Genomic DNA, 23,758 nt, shown 5'->3' with positions numbered 1-23,758 from the left:
TGGGATTTATGATAAAGTTTAGATTTTTATTTCTTATTTGATTTGATATGTTGGTGTAGTGTAATTAGGGGTGTGATTCGGTTCGGTTAACCAAAAACTGAACCGAAAAATCGAAATAATTTCAGTTTGGTTAACCGAATTTTAAATTTCGGTTCGGTTTTTGGTAGCCAAATTTTGATATTTTGGTTTTTCGGTTTTTTAGCTCGAAAACCGAATGATTAACCGAATTTTTATATACTATATAAAAAATAGTATTTTTAATTAATAGTATAAATATTTTTATAATTTATAAGCGTGTATCTACTCACTTCCCACTTCCGAGAATATATACGACCAACCTAAATACCAGTTCATTAACTTCCAAGTCCATCGATCTGCTGCTCCCTGCTGCTCAAACCCTCAAACACACTGGTGTATTTCAGTCTCCGGCCTTCAAGTATGTTTTGTAAGACCCTCAAATAGTTTTTGTAGTTATTTTTTATTCTCGCTGAAGCCTTTTTCTATTGACTTGGAATGTAAACTTGCTTTTATTTTCATAATTTTCACTTTTTAGATGTTTTTTGAAAATTTCGGTTAATAATTTCGATTTCTTGTATTAACCGAAATTTAAATTTCAGTTCGGTTAAAAACCAAATTTAATTCGGTTCGGTTTTCGGTAGAGTTTTTTTATTAAAATTTGGTTTCGGTCAACCGAAAAAAAAATCAGTTTTGATTTTTCTAATTTTTTGAGAGACAATAAATTAAATAGTTAATAAATAGGAATCTTAAAAGAAAAGAGAGATAATTCTAAAATGTTAAGAAATAGGAGTCTTGAAAGTATAAAATAGCTAAAATCTATGAAATTCTAAGTAGTTAAGAAGTAGAAATCTTAAAAGAAAAGAGACATAATTCTAAACAGTTAAGAAATAGGACTTAAGAAATATATGATAGCTATAATCTATGAAATTGGATATATTTATCCAATTATAATTATAATTTATCATAATGTAAATGATATTAGTATTGTGCTTCAGGGAGGGCGGCCCGAATTAATTTTTATCTAAATAATAATAAATTTTTTATCAGTATTATGTTTGACGGGAAATGACTAAAATAATTTTTTATCTAAGTTATAATATATATATATTTTTTTTAAAACGGGACCACGTCTTAAATTAATTTTCATCCAATTATAATTTTTAACTTTATCATAATTATAATAATTTTTATTAGTATTGTGTTTGGCGAGAGAGCGGCTCAAATTAATTTTTATTGATATTATTATATTTAATTTTATCTTAATTATTGATTAATATTGTCTTGAAGGACGGTTCAAACAATTTTTTTATTAGTATTGTGTTTAACAGGAGGCCACTTAAACAAAATTTTATATTAATTAGAATATTTTTTATTAGTGATAAGTTTAACGTGAAGATGACTCTTAATTTTTATGCAATTATAATAATAATTCGTAATAAAAATTTATAAAAAAAATTAATAACGCCGCCGCGAAGCGCGGCTTTATTCACTAGTTTATTATTAAGGGAAAATAGATTTTTTTTGTCATCGAACTTATTATGTTTTTAAAAACTTGCCACTCAATTATTTTTTTTTTTTACTTTTAGTCACTGATGTTAGGTTCGGAATTTTTTTTGCAACTAAATTTAGGTTCGGATTTGATTATTACCATTATATTAATTGTTTGTAGTATTATTAAAATATAGTGATAACTTGTAATATTTTGATGATTTAATATATGTTTATCTTTATATATAGTACTTTTATTTACCCAAGATCGTTTATTTTCGGTGATAAGAGTTAAACACGCATTTTACGGTTTCTAAAAGTGTACTCTCATAAATTATTTATTTTTTCTTCCGAATAAAAATTTAGTGTTTGAATTTTTATACGCAAAAAGAAAATCTCATAAATCATCGAAGATTAAGTTTTCCTCTCTATTTATTTATCTTTATCTTGAAAATTATAATAAGATAAAGTTATTAAAAATTATGAGGATAAATTTAAGAGTGATCTTAGGCTGAACTAGGTGATTGAAACTTTAATAGTGAAAGATGATGCATCGTATCACTTAATTAGATTTTATTTTATCATGGAGAGCATAAATTTTGAAGTTATTGATTCCATACTGATGATTTGATGAGTTTCTAGAATTCTAATTACGATTTTTCCTGATTTTAATATTATATCACCTCATTTTATGTTATTATTGCTATATACAAAAATATAAACATACATCATATCATCAAAAATTATATACTATCACTATGTATTAATGATGCTACAAAAAATTATCACAATGCTAATAATCATATCCGAACCTAAGTTAGTGACTAAAAACAAATCCAAACCTAACATCAGTGACTAAAAAGAAAAAAAATTTAGTTGAGTGGCAAGTTTCTGAAAGCATAATAAGTTCGGTGACAAAAAAATCTATTTTCCCTATTATTAATGGTCCACCGTAAACTGAAAAACAATCGCAATTTAATTCCTAGCTTTCTTTTTTACTTGAATCTCCTGCTTTTTTTGTTTTTTCATAAAATGGTTATATTATTATAAAAGTTACTCCCTCCGTCCCCCACTCCCCTCAATTCTTTACATAATTCTTTACATTGGAGGGGATGAAAAGTGGGTAAAGTGGTGGGACCTTCTTTACATTGGAGGGGATGAAAAGTGGGTAAAGTAGTGTGACCTATCAATATTTAATAATAGATTTGAGATAGTGGAGGAAAATAGTGGGTGTAATAGTAGTTATTATTGTTAAATACTCCCCCTATTACATCCACTACTTCTTCCACTATCTCTGTTCTATAATAATATAAACATTATTACATCCACTACTTTCCTCCGCTATCTCAAATCTATTATTAAAATTTTGATGGGTCCCATCACTTTACCAACTTTTCAACTAATTTAATTTCTTTTACTACATTTTTCTTAATCTACGTGAAAGTCAAAGCATATCAATCTTTTTGGGACGGAGGGAGTATGAGATAGCAGGGGAAAATAGTGGGTGTAATAATGAGAAAAACTTACTATTTACAGTAACGTAAAAAAATAAGAAAGACATCCCAAAATAGTACTCCGTAAAGAAATGAGAGGGACGGAGGGAGTATAATATGTGGATGACGGTAATTCTCTTCTTTCAAAAAAGTACATCATCTTTCTTGATTACATTATTTTTATTAAATTTATATTTGTGCTATTTTTCTAAATTTAATTTTAATTACTTTCAGATAGATCAATCAAACTCTAAATCTTAAAGAAAATAAAAGTAAAATTTAAAATAATTATCATACTACTTTTTACATTCTAAAATAATAACCGTTTTATTTTTTACACATATTTTGAGATTAAGAAATATATTTTATATATTATTTTTCAAATTTCTTTCATATAAGGATATAAATTAAATTTTTATTCATAAAATAAGATTTAAAAAATAGTATAAACATTGATAAAATAAGATTATCATATTGCTTCATCTTAAAATTACCTATTATAATGTGAATGTGCAATATCATACAATAAATAAGAAAAAAGATAATTGATGAAAAAAGGTACTCTCTCCGTCCCAGAAAGATTGAACTGCTTTGACTTTCACGGAGATTAAGAAAAATGTAGTAAAAAAAATTAAATTAGTTGAAAAGTTGGTAAAGTGGTGAGACCCATCAAAATTTTAATAATAGATTTGAGATAGTGGAGGAAAGTAGTGGGTGTAACAGTGGTTATATTATTATAGAATAGAGATAGTGGAAAAAGGTAGGGGGTGTAATAGTGAAAAGTAGTATTCAGTGTAATAGGTTCATTCTTTTTGGGACGTCCCAAAAAGGAATAAGTGTCAATTAAAATGGGATGGAGGGAGTATATAATTAGATTAGAGAAAATAAAATGAACGGAAACAAAATTATACTAAATAAATATTAAAAAATAAAAAAGACATACAAATATTACCGGTACATTCATGCCATAAATACAAACCTACCATAAGGTTGCGGATTCTTCTAGCCAACCAAAAGAAACCAAAAGCTTAAAAATGGCCGCTGCGTCGCCGTCACGGCCGGAAATCCTGTCTCTATTCCGGTCACTCCTTCGAACATCCCGTCAATTCTCCGATTACAACATCAGAGAATATAGTAAGCGTCGTACAATCGACGCCTTTCGTCTCAACAAACATGCCACCGACCCGTCCGCCGCTTTCGCCGACGGCAAGTCGCAGCTGGAGGTTGCGAAGAGACAGGCTCTTGTTTATTCGCTCTACGCACCCAAGGTCAAAAGCATCATGGAACTCAATCACTAGAATATGATTATGCTATTTCTAATTTTGTATTTGTAATGGATCGATTTTGATTCGAATAATTTATGTGACCAATCTAGCAATTGGATATTTACAATATGCGATAATTACGTGAACTTTGATAATTTGAGGTTTATTTTCCCTAATTGAATTTCATGCTTTAGAGTCTCTGGTAAAGTAGTTATTTAATATTTGAATTGTATCGTTTCGGTTTAGGTTTAGGTTAAACTTGGATTGATGTTTTAGTATTGCGAGTTAGATTAAGAATGTTATGATGTGGTGTAGACATGTTGTGGTTGGGGTAATTTTGTGACCAAGAACTTGAACAGGAGCATTAATCAAGCTGTGGTATATACTACAGAACGATGCAAGGTAGTATTGGATGGTAACCGATTTAAAAGAAATTGAACTTGCATAATGAAATTGTTCTTCCGCTGATTTTATAAATGTATTTTGTATTTCACAGTTATTTCAGTGAGTATTAACGAATATTGAGTCATGTTTTTCATGATGAGATATAATTATTACTTTTGCTGCTGTCAGTTTAAGTTTTGGAAATGAAATCATTAGTCTCTTTAGTACTTGGTATCTCAAAATCTCATTAGAATGCACAAATGATTAAGATAACCTTTGTGGCAGTCAGCTGTTTAGTTTAGTTGGTTTTTGATACCGTAATACAACTGATTTTCTTTTTGTGTATTGTATTGGTATTTAAATAGCTTAAGTCTGTTTAATGTTGACGCTGCAGAAGAACCCGTGTTCTTTGAGAACTTTATTTTTTTTTTTTTGGTTTGAAGTATGTGGTAAATCTGCTCTGCTTCCAGTTTTATTATTAAGAGCTCTAGTGACTTGCAAGTTTTATTGACACAAACCTTTCTTGTTACAAGGAAAGATCTTTTGCCTTGACATATATATGCTGTAAAATGTTAGTTGTAACAGATATGTCTGTTTAAGTAATCATTCTTATTTAGATGGAAAGAGTCTGGGTACAGAAGGTATCGGCGCCAAATATTGAGTTGAGTTGGCTCGAAATAAGACAGGTAAACATAGAATTAAGTTTGCTCAAACCTTCCAACCTTTTCCAAAGGTTTTTACAGTCTCTGCTTGTGCAGGTGTTTGCAATCACTTATACCGTAATCAGTTGCATTTATACACTTTGATTACATTTTATGCATTTTATATATTATAGATATCCTGTTGTCCTGTTACTTGCCATTCACATGTAATGTACTGAAGTACTCTGTTGACTGGAGTAGTTTCGTTACTAATATTATGACATGAGCTATTGACATAAACTACCAGAAAATTATGTAATTTACTCCATCTAGAAAAGCTTAATCCCTAATATGCACATTTACTTTGGCTCTGAGGACTGAGGAGAATCGAAAGGTGCCCATGTCACAATAGTATGGTCCTTGCACTGCGCATGAGGCACTGCTGTATGCTCTTGGTTCACCAAGTTTATAGTTGCAACTGTTAGAGTTTCTTTTACATAGGTTGGAGCACTCTGTCTGGTTTCGTTTTCTCTGGAAGCCTGGAGCCATATCTACTTTACCTGAATGTTCTGACCTTTTCAAGTCAGAGTATGCAACAAGAACCGGTGATTTACATTTCTGTGTGGTGTTATGTCTTTGCCATGGCTTGTAGCTTGATGTACCATGGACTCTAATGTGTCTGTCTTCCACTCCCCAATTGGATTTTGTTGGTGCTCTAAGAGAAATATCAAGCTCATGTGTGGCATGATATCCATTTTCCTATATATGTTGGCTTATAAATTCAAAATTGTGCCGACATGAATCCCAGGCAATACATCATTAGCATAGTCCTAAAACAAACCTATTTGACCGATTAATTTTTACAAGATACGCACCGGTTCGATTTTTAAATCGGATTAATTACAATATATTTTTTAAATAATATAAAAGATTTAATAAATTAATTATTATTATAATATATTAATATATCCCATCCCTGTTAATTATTTTAATTAATTCCCGATTATTCGTTTAATTCTAAACGGAATCTCCACCGATTAGTTTCACACTTTCACTTTCTACTTTTTACGATACAGAATTTCATGATTTTAGAGCAATTTCAACTGTGGGTGGCGATCCCATTTAGCATGATTGGCCTGCCATGGATTTAAAACATGTTCTTTTATTATTCAGATAGCAGTCGCCAGTCAGTGCGGCTACCTTTAAAACCTGAATGACGCGCGTAAGAAAGAAAAATAATTGTTTAAGAAAATTGTCTAACAAAAGAAAAATAGTTGTTTAACCAAAAATAATAAAATAGCTTGGGCCTGGAAAGAAAGAAAAGTGGGATTAGGTGTCACAATTTTCATGGACAAAGTTGGACATTTGACAAAGTTAGGTTCTCATTGACCTGAATAGCAATTTGTTCTACAGTTGAAGGCAAGACAAGACCAAAACAAACAAGCCGTGGAATAAGTAACATTACTGAAAGCCAAACAATGTGTGCTATAACTTCGCAGCTACTTCGTAGTCTCCGTTGTCCAAAAAGCCTCGGCTCTTACGTACAACATACTCTGTATTCCCCGTTTCTCACTCAATCCTCTTCTTTCTTACCTCCTTAGTTTCCTATATGTTGTTTACACCGTATTAAGTGATCAATTCTCCTAGAACCTCGAGCTGTTAGGGTGTTTGGAGGAGGGCGTGCCCGCATCAAATATCATTCCAATTTCTAACATCTACTCTGTATAGTTTCGCATGTCTTCTTCTTTTAACTCCATGACGAAATCTCGGAACAGCGGAAAAGTGTCACCTAAGTGGATTGTCCTGTCCTGTATCTTCACCTTTGCACTTGGCATGCTCGTTTCCAGCAGGTGCGTATATTTATTTTTTAATTTGTATGTACTGATGTCCAAATTCTTATTTAGCAACCAGCTGAAGATAATTTGAATATCTAGGAAAAAAATAAGATTGTTTTGGTTTCTTAAAGAAAAACTTGTTATCGAGGGATATATGAAGTTCTAGAGTCGTTACTGTAGTTCTGACAAAGACGGATTGCGTGCTAAACAACCTCGGAGCGGGATACAAATGATTCTAGAAGAGACGGAGAACAATATATCATAAACCTAATCGACCGAGGAGAAGAATTAATTTATGACAGGAACTGGTTTGGACAACGTGATCAGAACTGTTTAATTAGTTCTGTGATAGTAATGAATCATGTTCCTAGACTTCAAGCCCTTTTTTGGGTTCTGAGGGATTGACTTTTTGTTCAACTCAGATTTCTTATTTTTTCCATATTACTTTGATTTTGAGACATCATAGAAGGTGAGGTGAGGTTTTAAATATCCACGAGCAGAGAACTAAACTAGTCCTGGACTGGAAAGCTGATGTTAGTAAAACGAGATTTCACATATCTTCTGTTTTAGCCTGTGACTGTTTGTTAAATTTATTAAGTTTCGTGTGATGAATGAGATCTTTAACAGCATGGTTTAGTAATTCAATTTGATTGCTAGAGCGTTGGCTTAAGTCTTTTTTGTGTGCAGAGTATGGCTTCTTCCCGAATCCAAGGGCCAAATCATGTGGTCGCTGCAGCGCAATCAAGACTTGCAGCTTCTTGCTGATGATTGCACTACAAAAAAGGTCCTCTCTCCTCTCTCCTTTTTCTTTTCACTAATGGGTTATCTATACAGATATGTAATTTTCTTCATCATCTTAATCTGTAACATCGTTCTCACTATGGCTTATATTGTATCAGAACAACGAAATACTGGGAGAGTTTCAGAAAACACATGAAGCTATACAGTGAGTATGTTGACCATTATCATTTCATTATGTGCTAAATTTTACCGAATTCCTTTTTGGACTAAAAGCAGCGGCAACAATCAGTGTTTAACAAAATATAAATCCGATCAAAATTGTTGCTATAGGGAAGGCAAGATAGCTGGGAGCCTGGAAAGATAGGAAGCAACAAATGAATAAATGAAATTACTGGTTTTCTGTTAAAATATTATGTAAAAATTGTTGTTCCCCTTTCAGATCACTGGACAACTCAATTGATGATTTACGAATGGAGCTTCCCTCTGTTGAAAGAAGCAGCAGTCACAAGCTGTCTGGTATAGAGACCAATACTACAAAGCAAAAAGCATTTATGGTTATCGGGATAAACACTGCCTTCAGCAGTAGAAAGAGGCGTGATTCTGTTAGACAGACTTGGATGCCTCAAGGTATTTTTCTTCTCTACTTAGATATAGGTATATATAATCGTTAGGACTGTTTTACATATCTTTATGTTTGTACTAGGCGAGAAGCTATTAAAACTGGAGAAGGAAAAGGGGATTGTTGTTCGTTTTATGATTGGCCACAGGTATTTGAGCTTCTATCCTTAATTCAAAGAGCCATCAATATATCATCTTATATTGCAGCATTCAATTTATTATCTGATCAAGCCCTTCACTGTTTTGACTGATGAAATTATGTAAAGACTACGTAATGTAAACAAACAAAGATTCCCATTCTATTCAGCTCTTGCAAGGTTTTCCTAGCATAACTACTGAACACAAAAAATGGCACTTAACATGAACCTTATATCAGCAACTACTGGTCAAATACAAGTATGCGGAACATATATTCATTTTTAATAAATTGCTCTGGCTTAAGACTTCTATGCTGATCTTAAAATTATATATCCTCTCTTTTTTATTCCTTCACACTCTTGGCTGCTGGATATCAGTATGACAGCAATCTTGCATTTTCACTTTTATAATCATGAGTTCCAGATTCTCCACCTTTTTATATAAACTTCAAGTTGGTTTCATCTCGATAGAGGAAATTAACTGGTACAAAAATATGTTTTAAAGTTTTAAAGTAGAATAACGAGGTACCAAGTGCACATGAATCTTTTTAAAGTATACTTTAACTGTTCCTATATTAAAGTATTCAGGCTAAGTAATTTTCTAACTTTATAATGCAGTGCAACATCAAATAGCATTTTAGATCGAGCAATTGATTCAGAGGATTCTCAGCACAACGACTTTCTTAGGCTGGTGAGTTTGACACTGTTTGTATGATTAAGCACTGGTATTATATGAGTTCAAACACTGACATGTTGGCATAATAGGATCATGTCGAAGGTTATCATGAGTTATCTGCAAAGACGAAAACATTTTTGTCAACAGCATATGCCAAGTGGGATGCAGATTTCTATGTCAAGATTGATGATGATGTTCACGTAAATTTGGGTATGTCTTCACAATTTTGTCACTGCAGTCTCTGTTGTCATCCCTAAACCTAAAACTTCCTCGTTATATGTATGATCAAGTTTGATCAATTGGAGACATTTATCTTCAAAATGACAAAATCAAATATAATTACACTCATTAATGTTTCATACTCTGACTGTAGCAGTATATCGCTTTTTAGTTTATTATTTGTATCCATAGATAAAGGTGTATTACTTTATTTATCTAATTTATAGCGCAATGCAGGTATGCTAGCTGCAACCCTTGCCCGCCATCGTTTGAAACCTAGGGTATATATAGGATGTATGAAATCTGGACCGGTTCTATCTCGAAAGTAAGCTTTTTCTAGTATACCTGAATTATAACCTTTGTAAATTTTGCTGTTGAACTTATCAATCTTGTGTTCTCTGTAGGAATGTCAAGTACCACGAGCCCGAATTCTGGAAATTCGGGGAGGAGGGTAACAAATACTTACGGCATGCAACTGGGCAAATTTATGCCGTCTCTAAGAATCTGGCAAAATATGTCTCCGATAACCAGTAAGAATTTGATTACTTATATTTATACTGTAAATCCGCAATCTGAAATAAAATCTGCACACAAAAATGATTTCATTGTAAATAGCAAATTTAAAAGTCCTCTCTCATAAGTATTTTGCCAAGCAATGAATTTCTTTTATTGATAAGAACTTGTCGACAACTGATTTCAGGGCCATACTGCATAAATATGCAAATGAAGATGTGTCACTTGGTACTTGGTTTATTGGGCTTGAGGTGGAGCACATTAACGAGCACTCCATGTGTTGCGGAACTCCCCCAGGTATGACAATTTTTCAAGTGTATTTTTTATTTTTTAATATAATTTTGAAGGAAAAATTCACTAACTTGGTGGCGTACTTTCCAGAATGTGAATGGAAAGCACAAGCAGGCAGTGTTTGTGTAGCTTCATTCGACTGGTCCTGCAGCGGGATTTGCAAATCAGTGGATAGAATCAAGGAAGTGCATGCTAAGTGTAGCGAAGATGCTTCAGCAATCTGGGGGGTTTCGTTATGAGACTAACAGGCTATCGAGGCTGTTATCTAAAAATCTCAAGCAACTACTGAAGTAAGTTTCGAGAAGCTACTAGCTAAGCAACCCTACTCTATGAGAATGTACATATACGATTTTTTACATTAATCTGCAGATGAAGTCATTCTTCACTGGTGGTTGGTTAGTAGCTGCAGTTCTCCCGACGAGCTTAGCTGAAAAATATTCCTATAAATGAAGATTATTATGTCACAGATTTTGTATCTTATAATCGTAGATTTAAAGAGTTGCAGGCTTGCACTTATGTGAATGTACATTAGCATGTATATTAAGGACCCTTCATGATTGTACTCTGCACAAATTACAGAGAACCTATAGATTGCTGAATTATATTTCTTTTTCTCCACATGTCTATTTTATTTTATAAAGGAAAACGAATGATTAGAAAGAAAATCACAAAAATATGACAATATAAACACAATCAAGAAATGCAAAAAATAAGATAAAATACATCTTTCTAAAATACAAAAAAAAAAATTTATTTTTCGATTAATAAAATCTAAAATTCTAAGTCCATTTTTTTTGAAAAAAAAAATCAAAAAAAAAAGACACAAGAATTTCATCTAATTGAATTTGAATTTAATTCGACAGCGGGCAGAGGTGGAGAACCCCCTCTCTCTCCTCGCCCCCCCCCCCCCTCTCTCTCTCTCTCTCTGTGGCGATGGAATCAAGTTCAGGAGTTAGAAAATGGATAGAAGCAGACGAGAGCGCAAAAGAATTGCTATCTAGGGTTTTAATTCAGTTGTTTTTACCACCTCCATTACACAACTTTCCTTTTCGCCTTGGCAATGTCGTTGAGATTGTGGGCCCCTCCCCCTCCGCCAAGACTCACATTCTTATGCAGGTCCCTATTTTACCCCCCTTTTCGACATAATATTAAGTTCATTATTTGTAGATTCGCTTCAATTAATTTGTATAGTTGTGTTAACTTTTAATAAGGTACTCGATTTCGTGTAATTTCAACACTCAGAAAAGTAACTCGCTGTCGCGATACTAACAAAATTGAATTGAAGGAGAGTCGTAATTTGTTTAAATTTGTTGTTGTAATTGAAGTATTTTAAACATTAAAAAAGGAAGTAATACATCTGATGTGTTGTCGAGCTACTAACAGAATGCAATATGTTTTAAGTACTGTATCTAGGAGTAATAGTGTTTTTTTAAGTATTACAACATTGTCAAGACTTACGACATAGTATACAATACTTCCTTTTGATTATATAGTTGCTCGAAAAGTTATGGAAATAAGTTGCTTTCCTAAATAGGCTGCGATACGCTGTATACTTCCCAAGGAGTGGAAGGGTGTGCATCATGGAGGTCTAGATCATGCCGTGATGTTTATTGATTTGGATTGTCGTTTTGACATTTTACACTTTTCACGGTTACTAGAGCATCAGATAACGATTGCTGAAGGTATGCTTTTAATTCCTTTTGTAGTTGCTTTTATGCCTCATTATATTGTAGCATCTTATTTTCAAAGTTGTCTCCTCGCTATATGAAATGTTCAGTCCGCTAGTTCTTTTGTCTGTTTAGTTCTAATATCAAAAGGCACCGCCATAATGTTGGCACTTGCCCACATGTGTGATTTAACTTCGCATTTTGACTCTATAACAGTTAGAAGTTTTTATGTGTTAATAAAATAACTAGAAGAAGCTTGTATACTATAAAGGATTAAATAAAAGACAAAAGAGAACCAAAATCCAATGAAGGCTCCACTGTATTGTTGTTTGCCGACACTTGCCCAGATCTGTAATTTCAGTTCACATATTAAATCTAAACTGCTTAGAAGTTTCTACTCGATTATAACTTAATATAAAATGACTAGAAGAAGCTCAGTACTATAGAGGAATAACTAAAAGAGAACCATAATCCAATGAATTCAACAACCATTCCCTTCAGTACGTCCATGTATGGAGAGATATATTCAAAATCAGTTATAATGTGCTACAGGGGGGGGGGGGACCCCAGAGTGGTAATAAAGAGAGAATGAATAGTTTCTATTTCACGAAGTAACATAATTTATATTCCATGCATCTCTTGAAAGTTCACTGCATCGCATGAAAATCATATTGTATTCCTCTGTTTTACTGGCCCATATTCTATTTTTGTACTAGCTACGATTGATGGAAACAAATCAATTTAGTATCTCTTAACTATTTATCTGTTATAAAGTTTGCATCATTCTTCTAAATGTTTAGTAGTGCCCTTGGATATTGTTTATTAGGACTTAAATTCAGTGAAGAGATTGACAGAGATTCACTTGGTGGTTACGTGAAGAACTTAACTTCCATGTGCTTAAGAAGGTTCTTCTATGTTCGTTGTTATGAAAGTCTCCAATTTCTTGCAACTCTTAAGGTCGGATATCCTTGTTATAAGGGTCTGTTATTATAAGGAGTTCCCTTTTCTTCCCCTTATAAATTACATTCCTATACTATCAGTCTCTTAGTACACAACATTTTCCAAGTCAGATGTGAATTAGCGGCCTGGAATAAAGTGGTATGTATAGGGAAGTGATTGCTGTTTTGAGATTGGAAAAACAATGTAACCTGTACTGAAGTCTAAAACAATACGACTGATGATGATGGTAAGATAAAGAATATGAATTTTAAGTTATAGAGTTCAAGGAGTAGTAGATTGCTTGCCTGCTTGTTCATCAATTCTAAATGCTTTAGTCATATCACTTTAGTGTCTGCTTACAGATTAAGAGCAACCGAAGAAACATCGGCGCTAAGATCAGTGCACACTAGTAAGTTAGTATGTTAGCAAGTGTGTCTTACAAGGAGATTTTACAAGAACGTAATTGAAATATATTGTAGTGGATGTAATATTTTAGAGTAAGTGAAACAGTAGCAGGATATTAATTGAGAAACAAAACATATTGGAATTCATATTGTGTTTCTTGCATTAAATTATTTCCAGCAACACGAAATCTTAAACATATGAAATCAAGACAAGTTCTACTGCTAGATCAAAAAAGAATCCCAATTTAGATCTAAGTACATATTCGATATTCCGACAGTAAAATTTTGGGGATGGGAGAGAAGGGAAAGTATTACCCTGTATTAAATTAAATTTTAAATGCTATGGATTTCAGACAATGCATACAAAGATACAGGAGCAAAAGGAAAATCATGGTGTTGGCATTCACATGCTTATAATTGACAGGTTTGTATTTTATTATGTCCAAATCTTGCATTCGTTCCTACATTCACTGATGAATCAATCTGTCAATATCACAACCTAAGCTAACATCCTGATAATATTGAAGGAAGCTCCGGTAACTTATTATTAATTTACTGTGAAGGCATACTATCACCTACTGATTTACTTACTAATTTGTAATTAATTCCCGATATTATGTCATTAGCTAAAAAGTCACACCTTAGTTCCTTGTGCTGCATTAACTTTCTAGCACAAGGCATTTTGTACCTAAATCTTATGCTAGATGGTGTGGAACATTTTTCTGATTTCACATCAGAAGAAATTGTAAACCCGACCACAATAGTTTTTATTCAATGCAAAGTTCCTTGCTGCATATGGTTGTATCCAATGAGGTGTCTGCTGTCGAAAAAATTTAGGATGTCTTCTATTTATATTTGACGTGTGTTTTTAAAAGCATTATCCAATTGCTAGAAAACAACCTAAATTGCAATAATGGATTGTTGAAGTAAACTTTCAGCCTCAGTCCTCCCTATAACTTTCAAACAAATAAGCAAGGGACTCGCATATGGTTTAGAGGGCTATGGGGGAAGCTCTCATTGAGGGTTATAGAGGGAAGGTCTCTCATATATGTCATAACATAAGAATGAAATTTCTGGTCCTGGCAGCCCATACTATGTTCATTCGGAGGTTTTACAGTTCATTACACATTTAGCACTGCTACTTTCCTTTATTGGACCTAGAGTAAATATTGTAAGCTATAATTTTGAATTGTTACTTTTAATCTTTGAATAAAATATACAGGGAATAATCTGGAAATCTGTTGCTACTATACTTGGGAGCAGGGGGTTTTCATTTGCTTCATTAAGCTAGTGACCACTTTCTATAACAAGAAAAATGACCTTATTTTATATTACATAATAACTCAGGTGTAGCCTATGTTCTCTTTGCTCTATATGCCACATCTAATGTCAAGTTAATGTTGATAGTGGAAATAAATTGTTGGGACAGTTTTACTTTATATCCACCAGTACTGGTATTTTTTGTTGGAATATATTTTATTTTCTGTACTAATGCTGCTTCAGACCTTTGGTCATAACTTGAAATAATATATTAGCAGTGACGGGTTCAGATTATTATTAAAATGTATTACGAAATTGTTTCTTTATTATCACCAGTATTGGAGCTTTCTACTGGACAGATCGTGCTTTGTCATCCTTGACGTTAGGGGATACAAACAGGTACAGCAGATGTAGTGCCTTTTTTATTAACTGCACTGGAAGCTAATAATTGTCTTACCTATACCTCCTGTCTGTTTTGGGCATCCTATCTGGCTTTGTTTTTATCTGGGCTCTTCATTGTGCAAGTTATTTATTGGCTTCCTGCTATAGATTATATAATTGCTGGCCACTGGCTTCTTATAACCTCAATCTATTAAATTTTACCTGCTTTCTAGGTAGTAGTTCCTCTTATAGTTCACCGGTGTGTTGCACATATACAAGATTGTAATTTTTTGTGTTATTTTTTCAATTGTGAGTGATACACATAAATACTGAGTACTGACTTATGGACGTGGACCATGGTTTCAAGGACAGTAGGAAAACAAGTGTGTTCACATTTATATGGTTATCTTATTGTAGGAAAGGTCTCTCTCTTCAAGCCGTGTCAGATACTGTTGTGGAGGAATTACGGAAGCTTCTGCAGTTGCATCCTATGGTTATTTTGACAACCAAAACAGTAAATTTACAGGGCAGATGTTTAAAACATGAAATAAAAAGGTTAGTAGCTGAACGTAATGATCTAGAAGTAGTATTTGCTGTCTTCTATACAAGGCAGCTTAGTATTTGGTAGAATGTGAATTATATAGTTGCTTGTGCAATTTGATTTTCATATCAAATGTTCTATATTTCTTTCTCACAGTGTTCCAAGAAATATGTCCTCCAGAGATGCCACATTTTTTAGGGCCACAAGAAGCAAACCCGAAAATAATCCTTACCGTGAATATATGCCTTCTGTCTGGCAGGTACTTAGTCAAGAATCTATCTTTATGCCATTTTCTTGAAACTATCATACCACACAACAGCTCTATATTTTTTTTGACTCATTTTTTATATTCAAAATTGATACCATCTTATGTAGCGTATACCTACTCATGAATACTGTAAGGTATCTACATTTAAGCACTACTGATTCGATATGTAACTTTAAGATAAGAAATAATATCAGTTTAAACTGATATGTGCTAATTTTTTATATTCATGGTTTATTATTTTTATACCCACTTGTAGCAAACAAAAAAAAAGGACATTTAATTTATTTGTTCGTTTTCTTGTTTTTCTTATATTTGTTTGTGAGTGGCATCTGTCTTTCTTGGATTAACAAATCAAATAACGATTAGGTAGTCTAATAAAAATTAGTTTGCATTAGTTTTGACCTGAACATTATTATTTTACTCTAGTAAATTTCTGAAAATCGGGAAAGAGGGTCATGTATGGGAACTTATAATCCACATTGAACATGATTGAAGATGTGGGTGATATGTCATATGTTCTTGTAATTGTTTTCACCATAGAGGTTTATTACCCACATTAAACTTGATTGTACTGATATCCTCCCAGAATTCGTGGCAGACGGTTTATCTCTTTTGCGTAAATTCTGATTTACTTTTTTATATTAGACTATCTCTCTAATCTTGCAATTGAGGAGGTATCTAATGTGAATCTATATATTTTTCTACAGAATTTTGTTACGCACAGAGTACTCATCAGACCTTCAGGTTTGAGTATCATATATTGTATATTTGTATTTTAATTCTTATTTAGAATATAGGCTGGCATATTTCTTACTTAGCAAGCGGATGGATATATGATAATGTATAGCATTTTTTTCTTTAGATGATGAAAATCAAAGGCCTCCGATATTTTCTTCTGAGTGGTTGCTGCCCTTACTGAATAGAACTGACAGATTTACTTTTGGAGATGTAAGTTAAGAATGTTCTCGCAACTTATTCATAAAAATGGTAATGTCATTTCCTGATTGTATGCTTCTTCTGATATTCAGAATGTCATCCTTACCGTACCCTGAAGGTGCTTCGGCTCAAGATGTGCTGCTGCTTTTTTCTTAGTATCACAGGGAATTTGTGAAGCACAGGATTGCTGAAGTTCAAGCATATAGACTTCAAAAAAATTGTACAGGTCTGCATACACTGTAGTCAAGATGGAAAATCTCAAGTTTATAATTACTCTTCACCGTATTGTCTGATTCACAGTTCTCTGTGATTCACAGTTCTCTGGGATAGTGGAATACATGTACAGATACTAATCATGCACTAGAAGATAGTACAATGATATTATACTTTGGTTATATTATTATAACAAGGTCTTTTCATAAATATACAAATCTAGAAATATTATATTCATACAATAATATTATACTTTGGCTATATTATTTTCCAATTCACTTATATTTAATTTGAATTAAAAAATGTGGTAAAATTTTAAAGTATTCGATTAAAAATAAAAATTATGCTAAAAGTTCTGAAGTTATTCAATTAGAATTTTAAATTATTTTAAAAATATTCTATTGGGATTACTAAAATTTAAAATTCTTTAAAGACTCTAAGATTTTAATGTCTATACATAGCTTGTGAATTTTAATGAATTGTATTTCGCTTGTAGATTTTAATGAATTGTATCTGATTTTAGTTTTATGCGGATTCTATAAGTGTTGTAGAGTTGATATGAAATTTTTAGGATTTAAGTAGAATATTGTAAAATTTCAAAAATCCTATCATTTTATAAATTTCAAAATAATCTATCAGCAATTGAATATTATTAAATTTTAATAAATTTTAAATAATCATAATTGAATATCATAAGATATTTTAATATAATTTGAAATCTTGATTGAATATCATACTTTGTATCATAATTTAAATTCTTAATTGAATATCTTAAGATTCAAATAAATTTTTTAAAATTCGAGTTGTATATAACCGAAGTTCGTAAATGAAAAAAATCCCTTAAAATCTCAATTGAACACATGTCATCTAAAATTGTATTACACACATATTTTCCAAAATCTTACACATAAATTAAGTTAAACACATTATTATAAACATTTCTTCTTGTTTTTTTTTTGAAACTAACATTTCTTCTTTGTAAGTAATATCGACATGTTTTAGAAAATACTCTTATCAAAATATAAATATTCAACTCATGACTCATGAGTATTAAATACCATCACACTAGAAAAGAAATAGAAAGAAATCGGGCGAGGCCCACACTAACTTGACGGACTTTGACACAACCCAGCGGCACGGACAAGACGTTTCGTCGCAGCTCAATCGCGGTTCCCGATTTTCTCGTAAGCACTTTCTTCTTCGCGTGTCTAAATTTTGTGCATCACAAAGGCTATTAATCTTCTTAATTTAGCTAATACTATTCTGTCTTTCACTTATCTATGAAGCTGTGCTGCCAAAATTGTCTGAATTCTATATATTTGCATATGTATATGTAATATGTTCTCGGCAAGGCCATGTAGTTTTCGCAGTGAATCGGAAAAATTAAGAATAAACAAATTTTCATCGAAGAAAATAGTATTGAATGCATCTAATTTGCTACCTTAACCGCATAGACCAGTAGTGATTTCGAAATCACTGTTAAGGCAACTAAAATAACTGCCCCTGGCAGGTTATTTGTTTCTCCAGTGTCGAATTGTTCGATAAAAGGGTTCTTAACCGCCTTGACCGATTTCTAAAACACTGTTAACGCAACATAAAATAATTGCCCGAGGCAAGTCATTTAGTTCACCAGTGCAAAGAGTTTGACATAATATTACAATTTTTCCGCAATGTTGTTAATATAGTGTGTTTGCGAGTTTTACCCTGGTTGTTTACTGTGAAGTGGTTAATTATGTAGGGATTGATCTTGTGGTAGATGGAAGAAGGTTCTGGAAACAGTGGGCCACTGATTGGGGATGAAGACAGTGACCCTGTAGTCGATATTGAGCAGGTTTTTGGGATTGATAGCGTTGACCTGGAAAATGATAGCGGAATGCTTGGGATTGACTGCCAGGAGTTTGAGAGCGAGAGTCAACAAGTACTTGGAGTTCAGGGCGATGATTTTGGTGATGGTAATCAGCAACCACTTGAATTTGATGGCAGAGACCTTGAGGAAAGTGATCAAGTATTTGAGTTTGAGAGCAATGATAGGGGGAATGACAGTGATCAAATGATCGAGATTGCAAATAGTGAACATTTGAATGGCTTAAATGGTGATGCAGTGACAGTTGGTAATCAAGATAATGGAACTGAGGGAAGGAGCTACTCACCCCCAGTTGTAGGAATGGAGTTTAGTTCGTATGATGAGGCTTATAATTATTATAATTCTTACTCTAAGGGTCTGGGTTTTGCTATTAGGGTTAAATCTTCTTGGACAAAACGTAACAGCAAAGAAAAGCGCGGTGCAGTGCTCTGTTGCAATTGTGAAGGGTTCAAAACTTTAAATGAAGCTAGTAATAGGAGGAAAGAAACAAGAACCGGTTGTTTGGCAATGGTAAGACTAAGATTAGTGGAGTGCAATAGATGGAGGGTGGATGAAGTTAGGCTTCAGCACAACCACTTGTTTGATCCTGAGCGAGCACAAAACTCAAAGTCACACAAAAAAATAGATGGTGGAACAAAAAGGAAGGCAGAACAGACCATTGACGTGGAGGTTCGTACAATCAAATTGTATCGAACACCTGCAGCAGATGCAGTGGGTTATGGAAGCCCAAATGAAAGACACATAAGCGAGCATGTCAATCAAGTTACGCGTTTAAATCTTGGATATGATGATGCACAAGTATTACAAGGTTATTTCACCCAGGCGCAATTATTGTACCCCAACTTCTTTTATGTTATGGATTTTAGCGATGAAGGTTTTTTGAGGAATGTATTCTGGATTGATTCTAGGTCAAGGGCCGCTTACATGTACTTTAGTGATGTAGTTGCAGTTGATACAACATGTCTGTCGAACAAATATAAGATCCCTCTTGTGGCATTTCTTGGTGTTAATCACCACGGGCACTCTATCTTGCTTGGTTGTGGTTTGCTTGGCGATGAGTCTCTAGAGTCATATATATGGTTATTTAGAGCGTGGCTGACTTGCATGTTGGGACGTCCTCCGCAGACTATTATTACAAACCAGTGCAGTGCCTTGCAAAGTGCAACAGCTGAAGTTTTCCCAAGGGCTCATCATCGTCTATGTTTGCCTGTTGTCATCCAAAGCGTTCTTCAAAATGTGGGAGAACTGGGGGAATCTGTAATATTTCAAACAGTTTTGCAGAAAGCAGTATACAACTCAATGAAAGTTGATGAATTTGAAATGGCTTGGGATGATATGATTAATTCTTTTGGAATTAGAGATATTGAATTCTTGCACACTTTATATAAGGAACGAGAGAGATGGGCCCCAGTTTACTTTAAAGATACTCTATTTGCTGGAATGTCTATTTCACTGCCTGGTGAATCTCTATGTTCTTTTTTCAAGGATGATGTGCATAGACAAACATCTTTGAAGGAATTTTTTAAAATACATGACTTGGTTCTACAGAACAGTTTCAAAAAGGAAGCTCTTGCTGATTACGAGTCCAAACTGTTCACCTCCTTGTTGAAAACAAAAAGTAGTTATGAGTTGCAGCTCTCTGAAATATATACCAAAGAAATATTTTTAAAGTTTCAAAATGAAGTGGAAATGATGTCCAGTTGCATCAGTGTAACACAAACTAATTCCAATGGCCCATGTATCACATTCTTGGTTAAAGAAAGAGATGCTGTTGGAATTACGAGGGATGTAAAAAACTTTGAAGTGATTTACGATAAAAATGGACAGGAAGTTCGCTGTATCTGCAGTTGCTTCAAGTTCAATGGGTTTTTATGCCGACATGCATTATCTGTTCTCAGTTACAATGACATACATGAGGTTCCAGGCCAGTATATTTTGCAACGATGGAGGAAAGATGTTAAACGCATCTATAAACCAGATCTTGGGTCAAATCAAATAAATATCAATAATCCAGTTCAGTGGTTTGATCACTTGCATAGACGTGTAACACAAGTTGTTGAGGAGGGGATGCCATCTGAAGGTCATTATATGGTTGCTTGGCAAGCTTTGAAAGAGTCATTGGATAAAGTCCGACTTGTTGCAAAAGAAGCCTGCTAATTAACCAAGTTAGTGTGAAATTCCTTGCATGGTCTTTAAATTTTTATTGAGCAATAATATTGTACTGATTAGTGCTGGTAGGCTTGTGATTTTGTAATATGGGAGAATAGATGTCCCTTGTGGGAACTGGAAAGAAAGGGTACATCAGATGGTTTTATATTTATGAGAATTTTAACTGATCATCTACAAAAGACTGTTAAAGATTAGAGATTCAGAGTGCTCTTAATTTTAGAGAGGAAAATCTTTCAGATATAGAACTTGAACTTGTAACAATAAAATGTAATTTAAACTGAAAAAGGATCCCCATTCTTTTCTGTTCTTGAAATGGTTTTTTTCTTTACTTTCTTTTCCTGGGATCAATTGAGGATGTCTCAAAAATTCTGAACAAGTCTTAGCATAACTAATTAACACAGCATTCAACATGTGTCTTATATATTTGGCCCTTTCATCAGAGCCAATTAACTAAGATTTCTATTTTGGTGTTATTATGTGCTATTTTTATAGCAACTGCCAGTCAATCTCAAGTATGTGAATCATATTTTTATCCTAAGTTAAAAGTATATGATAATATTTAAAGTATATTTTCTATCAAGTAAATAAACTAAGTTAGAGATTTTTTGCTTCAAAGAACTATATATAATATTGTTTAAATTTAATAATTGCTATGAAATGTTGGCCAGTATAGAGAGAGTTCTATGTAATGATTTTGTCACAGTTAGTGCGCCAACTAGAAACGTGCTTGGGTGTATTTACTTAAAAATATTGTTGGAAATACCTGTGCTATCTGATTGTCATTATAAAAAATATTTATGAGTGACGTTGTCATTAATTGTCTGAAGATAGTATCAAATTCAAATGGATTCCTGAGAATCTCAGTATGGATTATAGTCGGGTCTGATTTGCTGACAGTTAACCTCAGCCTAAAGACAACCTTCCATGTAATAGCTTACAACAACTCATATAATGACCAACTCAATATTTTAGGAAAATTTATCATGCGATATCCTTTCACAAGTTCAGTCATAATACTTGATTTTCTCTGTAATGTTTTCAACCCAAAGAGCATAGATACTTAGATAGACGTAACCTGGCGAGCATACACATATAATATGTTGGATTTTTTCCATTGTTGCTAATTTACCATGTTGGAAATATATACTCACCTGTGGATGGTTTGATAAGGAAAGGAAGGAGAGTTGTAATTTGGTGACTAACATTAACTTTCAGAGCTTGTATTAGTATTAAATATAGGGGGAGTAGTACATATGATGTGCCGGCCTATTATCTAGATATTTTTTAGAAATGGGCTGGTTTTATATCTCATTCAGGAAGTGGATGAATAATCATCAATGTTTAGCATTGTTTTCTTCAGATGACCAAAATTCAAAAAAATTCAGTCTTTTCATTTGAGTGGTTGTTGGCTTGTCGTCATCATTGAATAATATTCTTAGTGTTTGCTTTTTCTAAAATACAGACTGAACGGTGCATCGTCAAGAATTAGGATTTCTGGTGCTTCTGCTTTCTTAGAGCAAGTCCAACACTATGCTAAGAGGTTCCCTAAAAATATTATAGAATAATATGTCTTAGTGATTTAGCACAAGATTTAGCACATGAGCTCCAATAGTATTCCCTATATCCACTCCCTATTATTATAATAATATTAAAAAAGAGGGAAAGAGGAAAAACAAGAGAGGGAAATGATGTGGAGGAGAGAGGGAAATGAATATTTTAATGATAGAAATAGTTTAGAAGTGGCTAGCATATTCTAAAAATAGGGAAGGGGAGGCTTGTGCTAGTGATTTAGCACATCACTAGCATAGTGTTGGAGTGCAATTTTATCTCATATTCCCTATTTTTGGATTTAAGACTTGATTTAGCACACCTATTGGACTTGCTCTTAGTATCACAAGGAATTATAGGATTGTTGCTTCAGTGCAGAAGATTGCGGAAGTTCAAGAATAAAGAGTTCAAAAAAAAAATGTACAGGTGTGCATTTTCTGCAGTTAAGACCAACAAATATATATATATCCTTTTTGTAATCACTCTTTGCAGCATGTTTACTTCACAGTTTAGTGAAATCTAGGAATACATTCACAGGTGGCGAAGATATGTATATAGACATATACACACACATAATCACATATATTGGATTTTATAAAGAACTAATGGTTGATTCTATTAATCTTCACATATATCTATTTTTTTCTCAGTTTTTCTTTATCATGTCTGATTCGACTGATAACAGATGCATCATTCCAGAATCTGGTATTGTGGATGCGGTACGGAATGGGCATTATCGTTCCGAACCATGAGAACTTTGGAGGTTGGACATGGAGTTGGGTCTTGTGGATGAAGAGTTGAAGGAGATCAAAGAAGAAGAAAACGTTGATCTGGAAGTGGAGATGCTTCAAGAAGTCATAGACAAAGACGGCCGATATCAACTCTGTTTCAAGTAGGCACTGGTTCAAGCAAATCCTGATGTACCGTGGTCCTATTAATTCAAGTTCTATATACCAAACCAAAAATTGCCTTGTATTACAACGAAATAAAATTACAATGATTCCTGGTTAATATAAACCAAATTAGAGATCTAAAGTTTGTTTTCAAGAAATATACTAATTCATCTTTATGAAATCTGAAAAAGAAAAGAAAACAAGAGGTCCTGTTTCATTGTTAAGACCAGTCACAAGACAGAAGAATGTTTAGAGCTTGAGGCACACTAGCAAATTTTCCGAGTTCAGTAAAATCGAACTTTGTAATCGTGCAACAGTTTAGCAACCTCAAATAGTTTTCTGAAATAATTTTGTAA

At 33.2% G+C, this 23,758-nt stretch overlaps 3 protein-coding genes across 9 annotated transcripts; all 3 read left to right on the top strand.

Moving 5' to 3' along the window:
- The first annotated feature begins 6,737 nt into the window (after positions 1-6,737).
- LOC108216097 (beta-1,3-galactosyltransferase 7) lies at positions 6,738-10,937 on the top strand. 2 transcript variants are annotated; one of them, XM_017388774.2, is made up of 11 exons: positions 6,738-7,139; positions 7,812-7,908; positions 8,024-8,070; positions 8,305-8,492; positions 8,569-8,632; positions 9,239-9,311; positions 9,386-9,506; positions 9,753-9,840; positions 9,920-10,045; positions 10,216-10,325; positions 10,410-10,937. In XM_017388774.2, exons 1-11 carry the CDS (start codon positions 7,024-7,026, stop codon positions 10,556-10,558), a joined length of 1,179 nt encoding a protein of 392 aa, XP_017244263.1. In that variant the 5' UTR covers positions 6,738-7,023; the 3' UTR covers positions 10,559-10,937. The 2 variants fall into 2 exon arrangements, with proteins under 2 accessions (XP_017244263.1, XP_063947807.1); XM_064091737.1 differs by having other exon boundaries at positions 6,739-7,139; positions 8,024-8,074.
- A 268-nt stretch (positions 10,938-11,205) lies between these two features.
- Positions 11,206-17,128, top strand: LOC108216678 (DNA repair protein XRCC2 homolog). Its single transcript, XM_017389506.2, has 10 exons — positions 11,206-11,435; positions 11,854-12,001; positions 12,813-12,943; positions 13,683-13,753; positions 14,926-14,988; positions 15,388-15,525; positions 15,668-15,770; positions 16,487-16,523; positions 16,642-16,727; positions 16,808-17,128. Exons 1-10 carry the CDS (start codon positions 11,253-11,255, stop codon positions 16,829-16,831), a joined length of 984 nt encoding a protein of 327 aa, XP_017244995.1. The 5' UTR covers positions 11,206-11,252; the 3' UTR covers positions 16,832-17,128.
- Positions 17,129-17,974: 846 nt separating this feature from the next.
- On the top strand, positions 17,975-23,545 carry LOC108218991 (protein FAR1-RELATED SEQUENCE 8). Of its 6 annotated transcripts, XR_010291344.1 has the most exons (4): positions 17,975-18,112; positions 18,667-20,957; positions 22,888-22,935; positions 23,195-23,545. XR_010291344.1 is itself a non-coding variant. In XM_017392206.2 (3 exons), exon 2 carries the CDS (start codon positions 18,685-18,687, stop codon positions 20,947-20,949), a length of 2,265 nt encoding a protein of 754 aa, XP_017247695.1. In that variant the 5' UTR covers positions 17,975-18,112; positions 18,667-18,684; the 3' UTR covers positions 20,950-20,957; positions 23,209-23,544. The 6 variants fall into 6 exon arrangements, 5 of the variants coding, with proteins under 5 accessions (XP_017247695.1, XP_017247693.1, XP_017247696.1 ...); XM_017392206.2 differs by lacking the exon at positions 22,888-22,935 and having other exon boundaries at positions 23,209-23,544; XM_017392204.2 differs by lacking the exon at positions 22,888-22,935 and having other exon boundaries at positions 23,195-23,544.
- Positions 23,546-23,758: the final 213 nt, after the last annotated feature.

Source organism: Daucus carota, chromosome 4, assembly GCF_001625215.2.
Source record: "Daucus carota subsp. sativus chromosome 4, DH1 v3.0, whole genome shotgun sequence".
Taxonomy (NCBI): domain Eukaryota; kingdom Viridiplantae; phylum Streptophyta; class Magnoliopsida; order Apiales; family Apiaceae; genus Daucus; species Daucus carota.
This window is presented reverse-complemented; position numbering and strand designations above follow the sequence as displayed.

Coding starts and splice junctions, on each gene's coding strand:
- LOC108216097 (XM_017388774.2), top strand. CDS start 7,024: ATGTCTTCTTCTTTTAACTCCATGACGAAATCTCGGAACAGCGGAAAA. Junction 8,071..8,304: donor AAAACACATGAAGCTATACA/GTGAGTATGTTG, acceptor TTCCCCTTTCAG/ATCACTGGACAACTCAATTG. Junction 9,312..9,385: donor ACAACGACTTTCTTAGGCTG/GTGAGTTTGACA, acceptor TTGGCATAATAG/GATCATGTCGAAGGTTATCA.
- LOC108216678 (XM_017389506.2), top strand. CDS start 11,253: ATGGAATCAAGTTCAGGAGTTAGAAAATGGATAGAAGCAGACGAGAGC. Junction 12,002..12,812: donor TCAGATAACGATTGCTGAAG/GTATGCTTTTAA, acceptor ATTGTTTATTAG/GACTTAAATTCAGTGAAGAG. Junction 15,526..15,667: donor TTAAAACATGAAATAAAAAG/GTTAGTAGCTGA, acceptor TCTTTCTCACAG/TGTTCCAAGAAATATGTCCT.
- LOC108218991 (XM_017392206.2), top strand. CDS start 18,685: ATGGAAGAAGGTTCTGGAAACAGTGGGCCACTGATTGGGGATGAAGAC.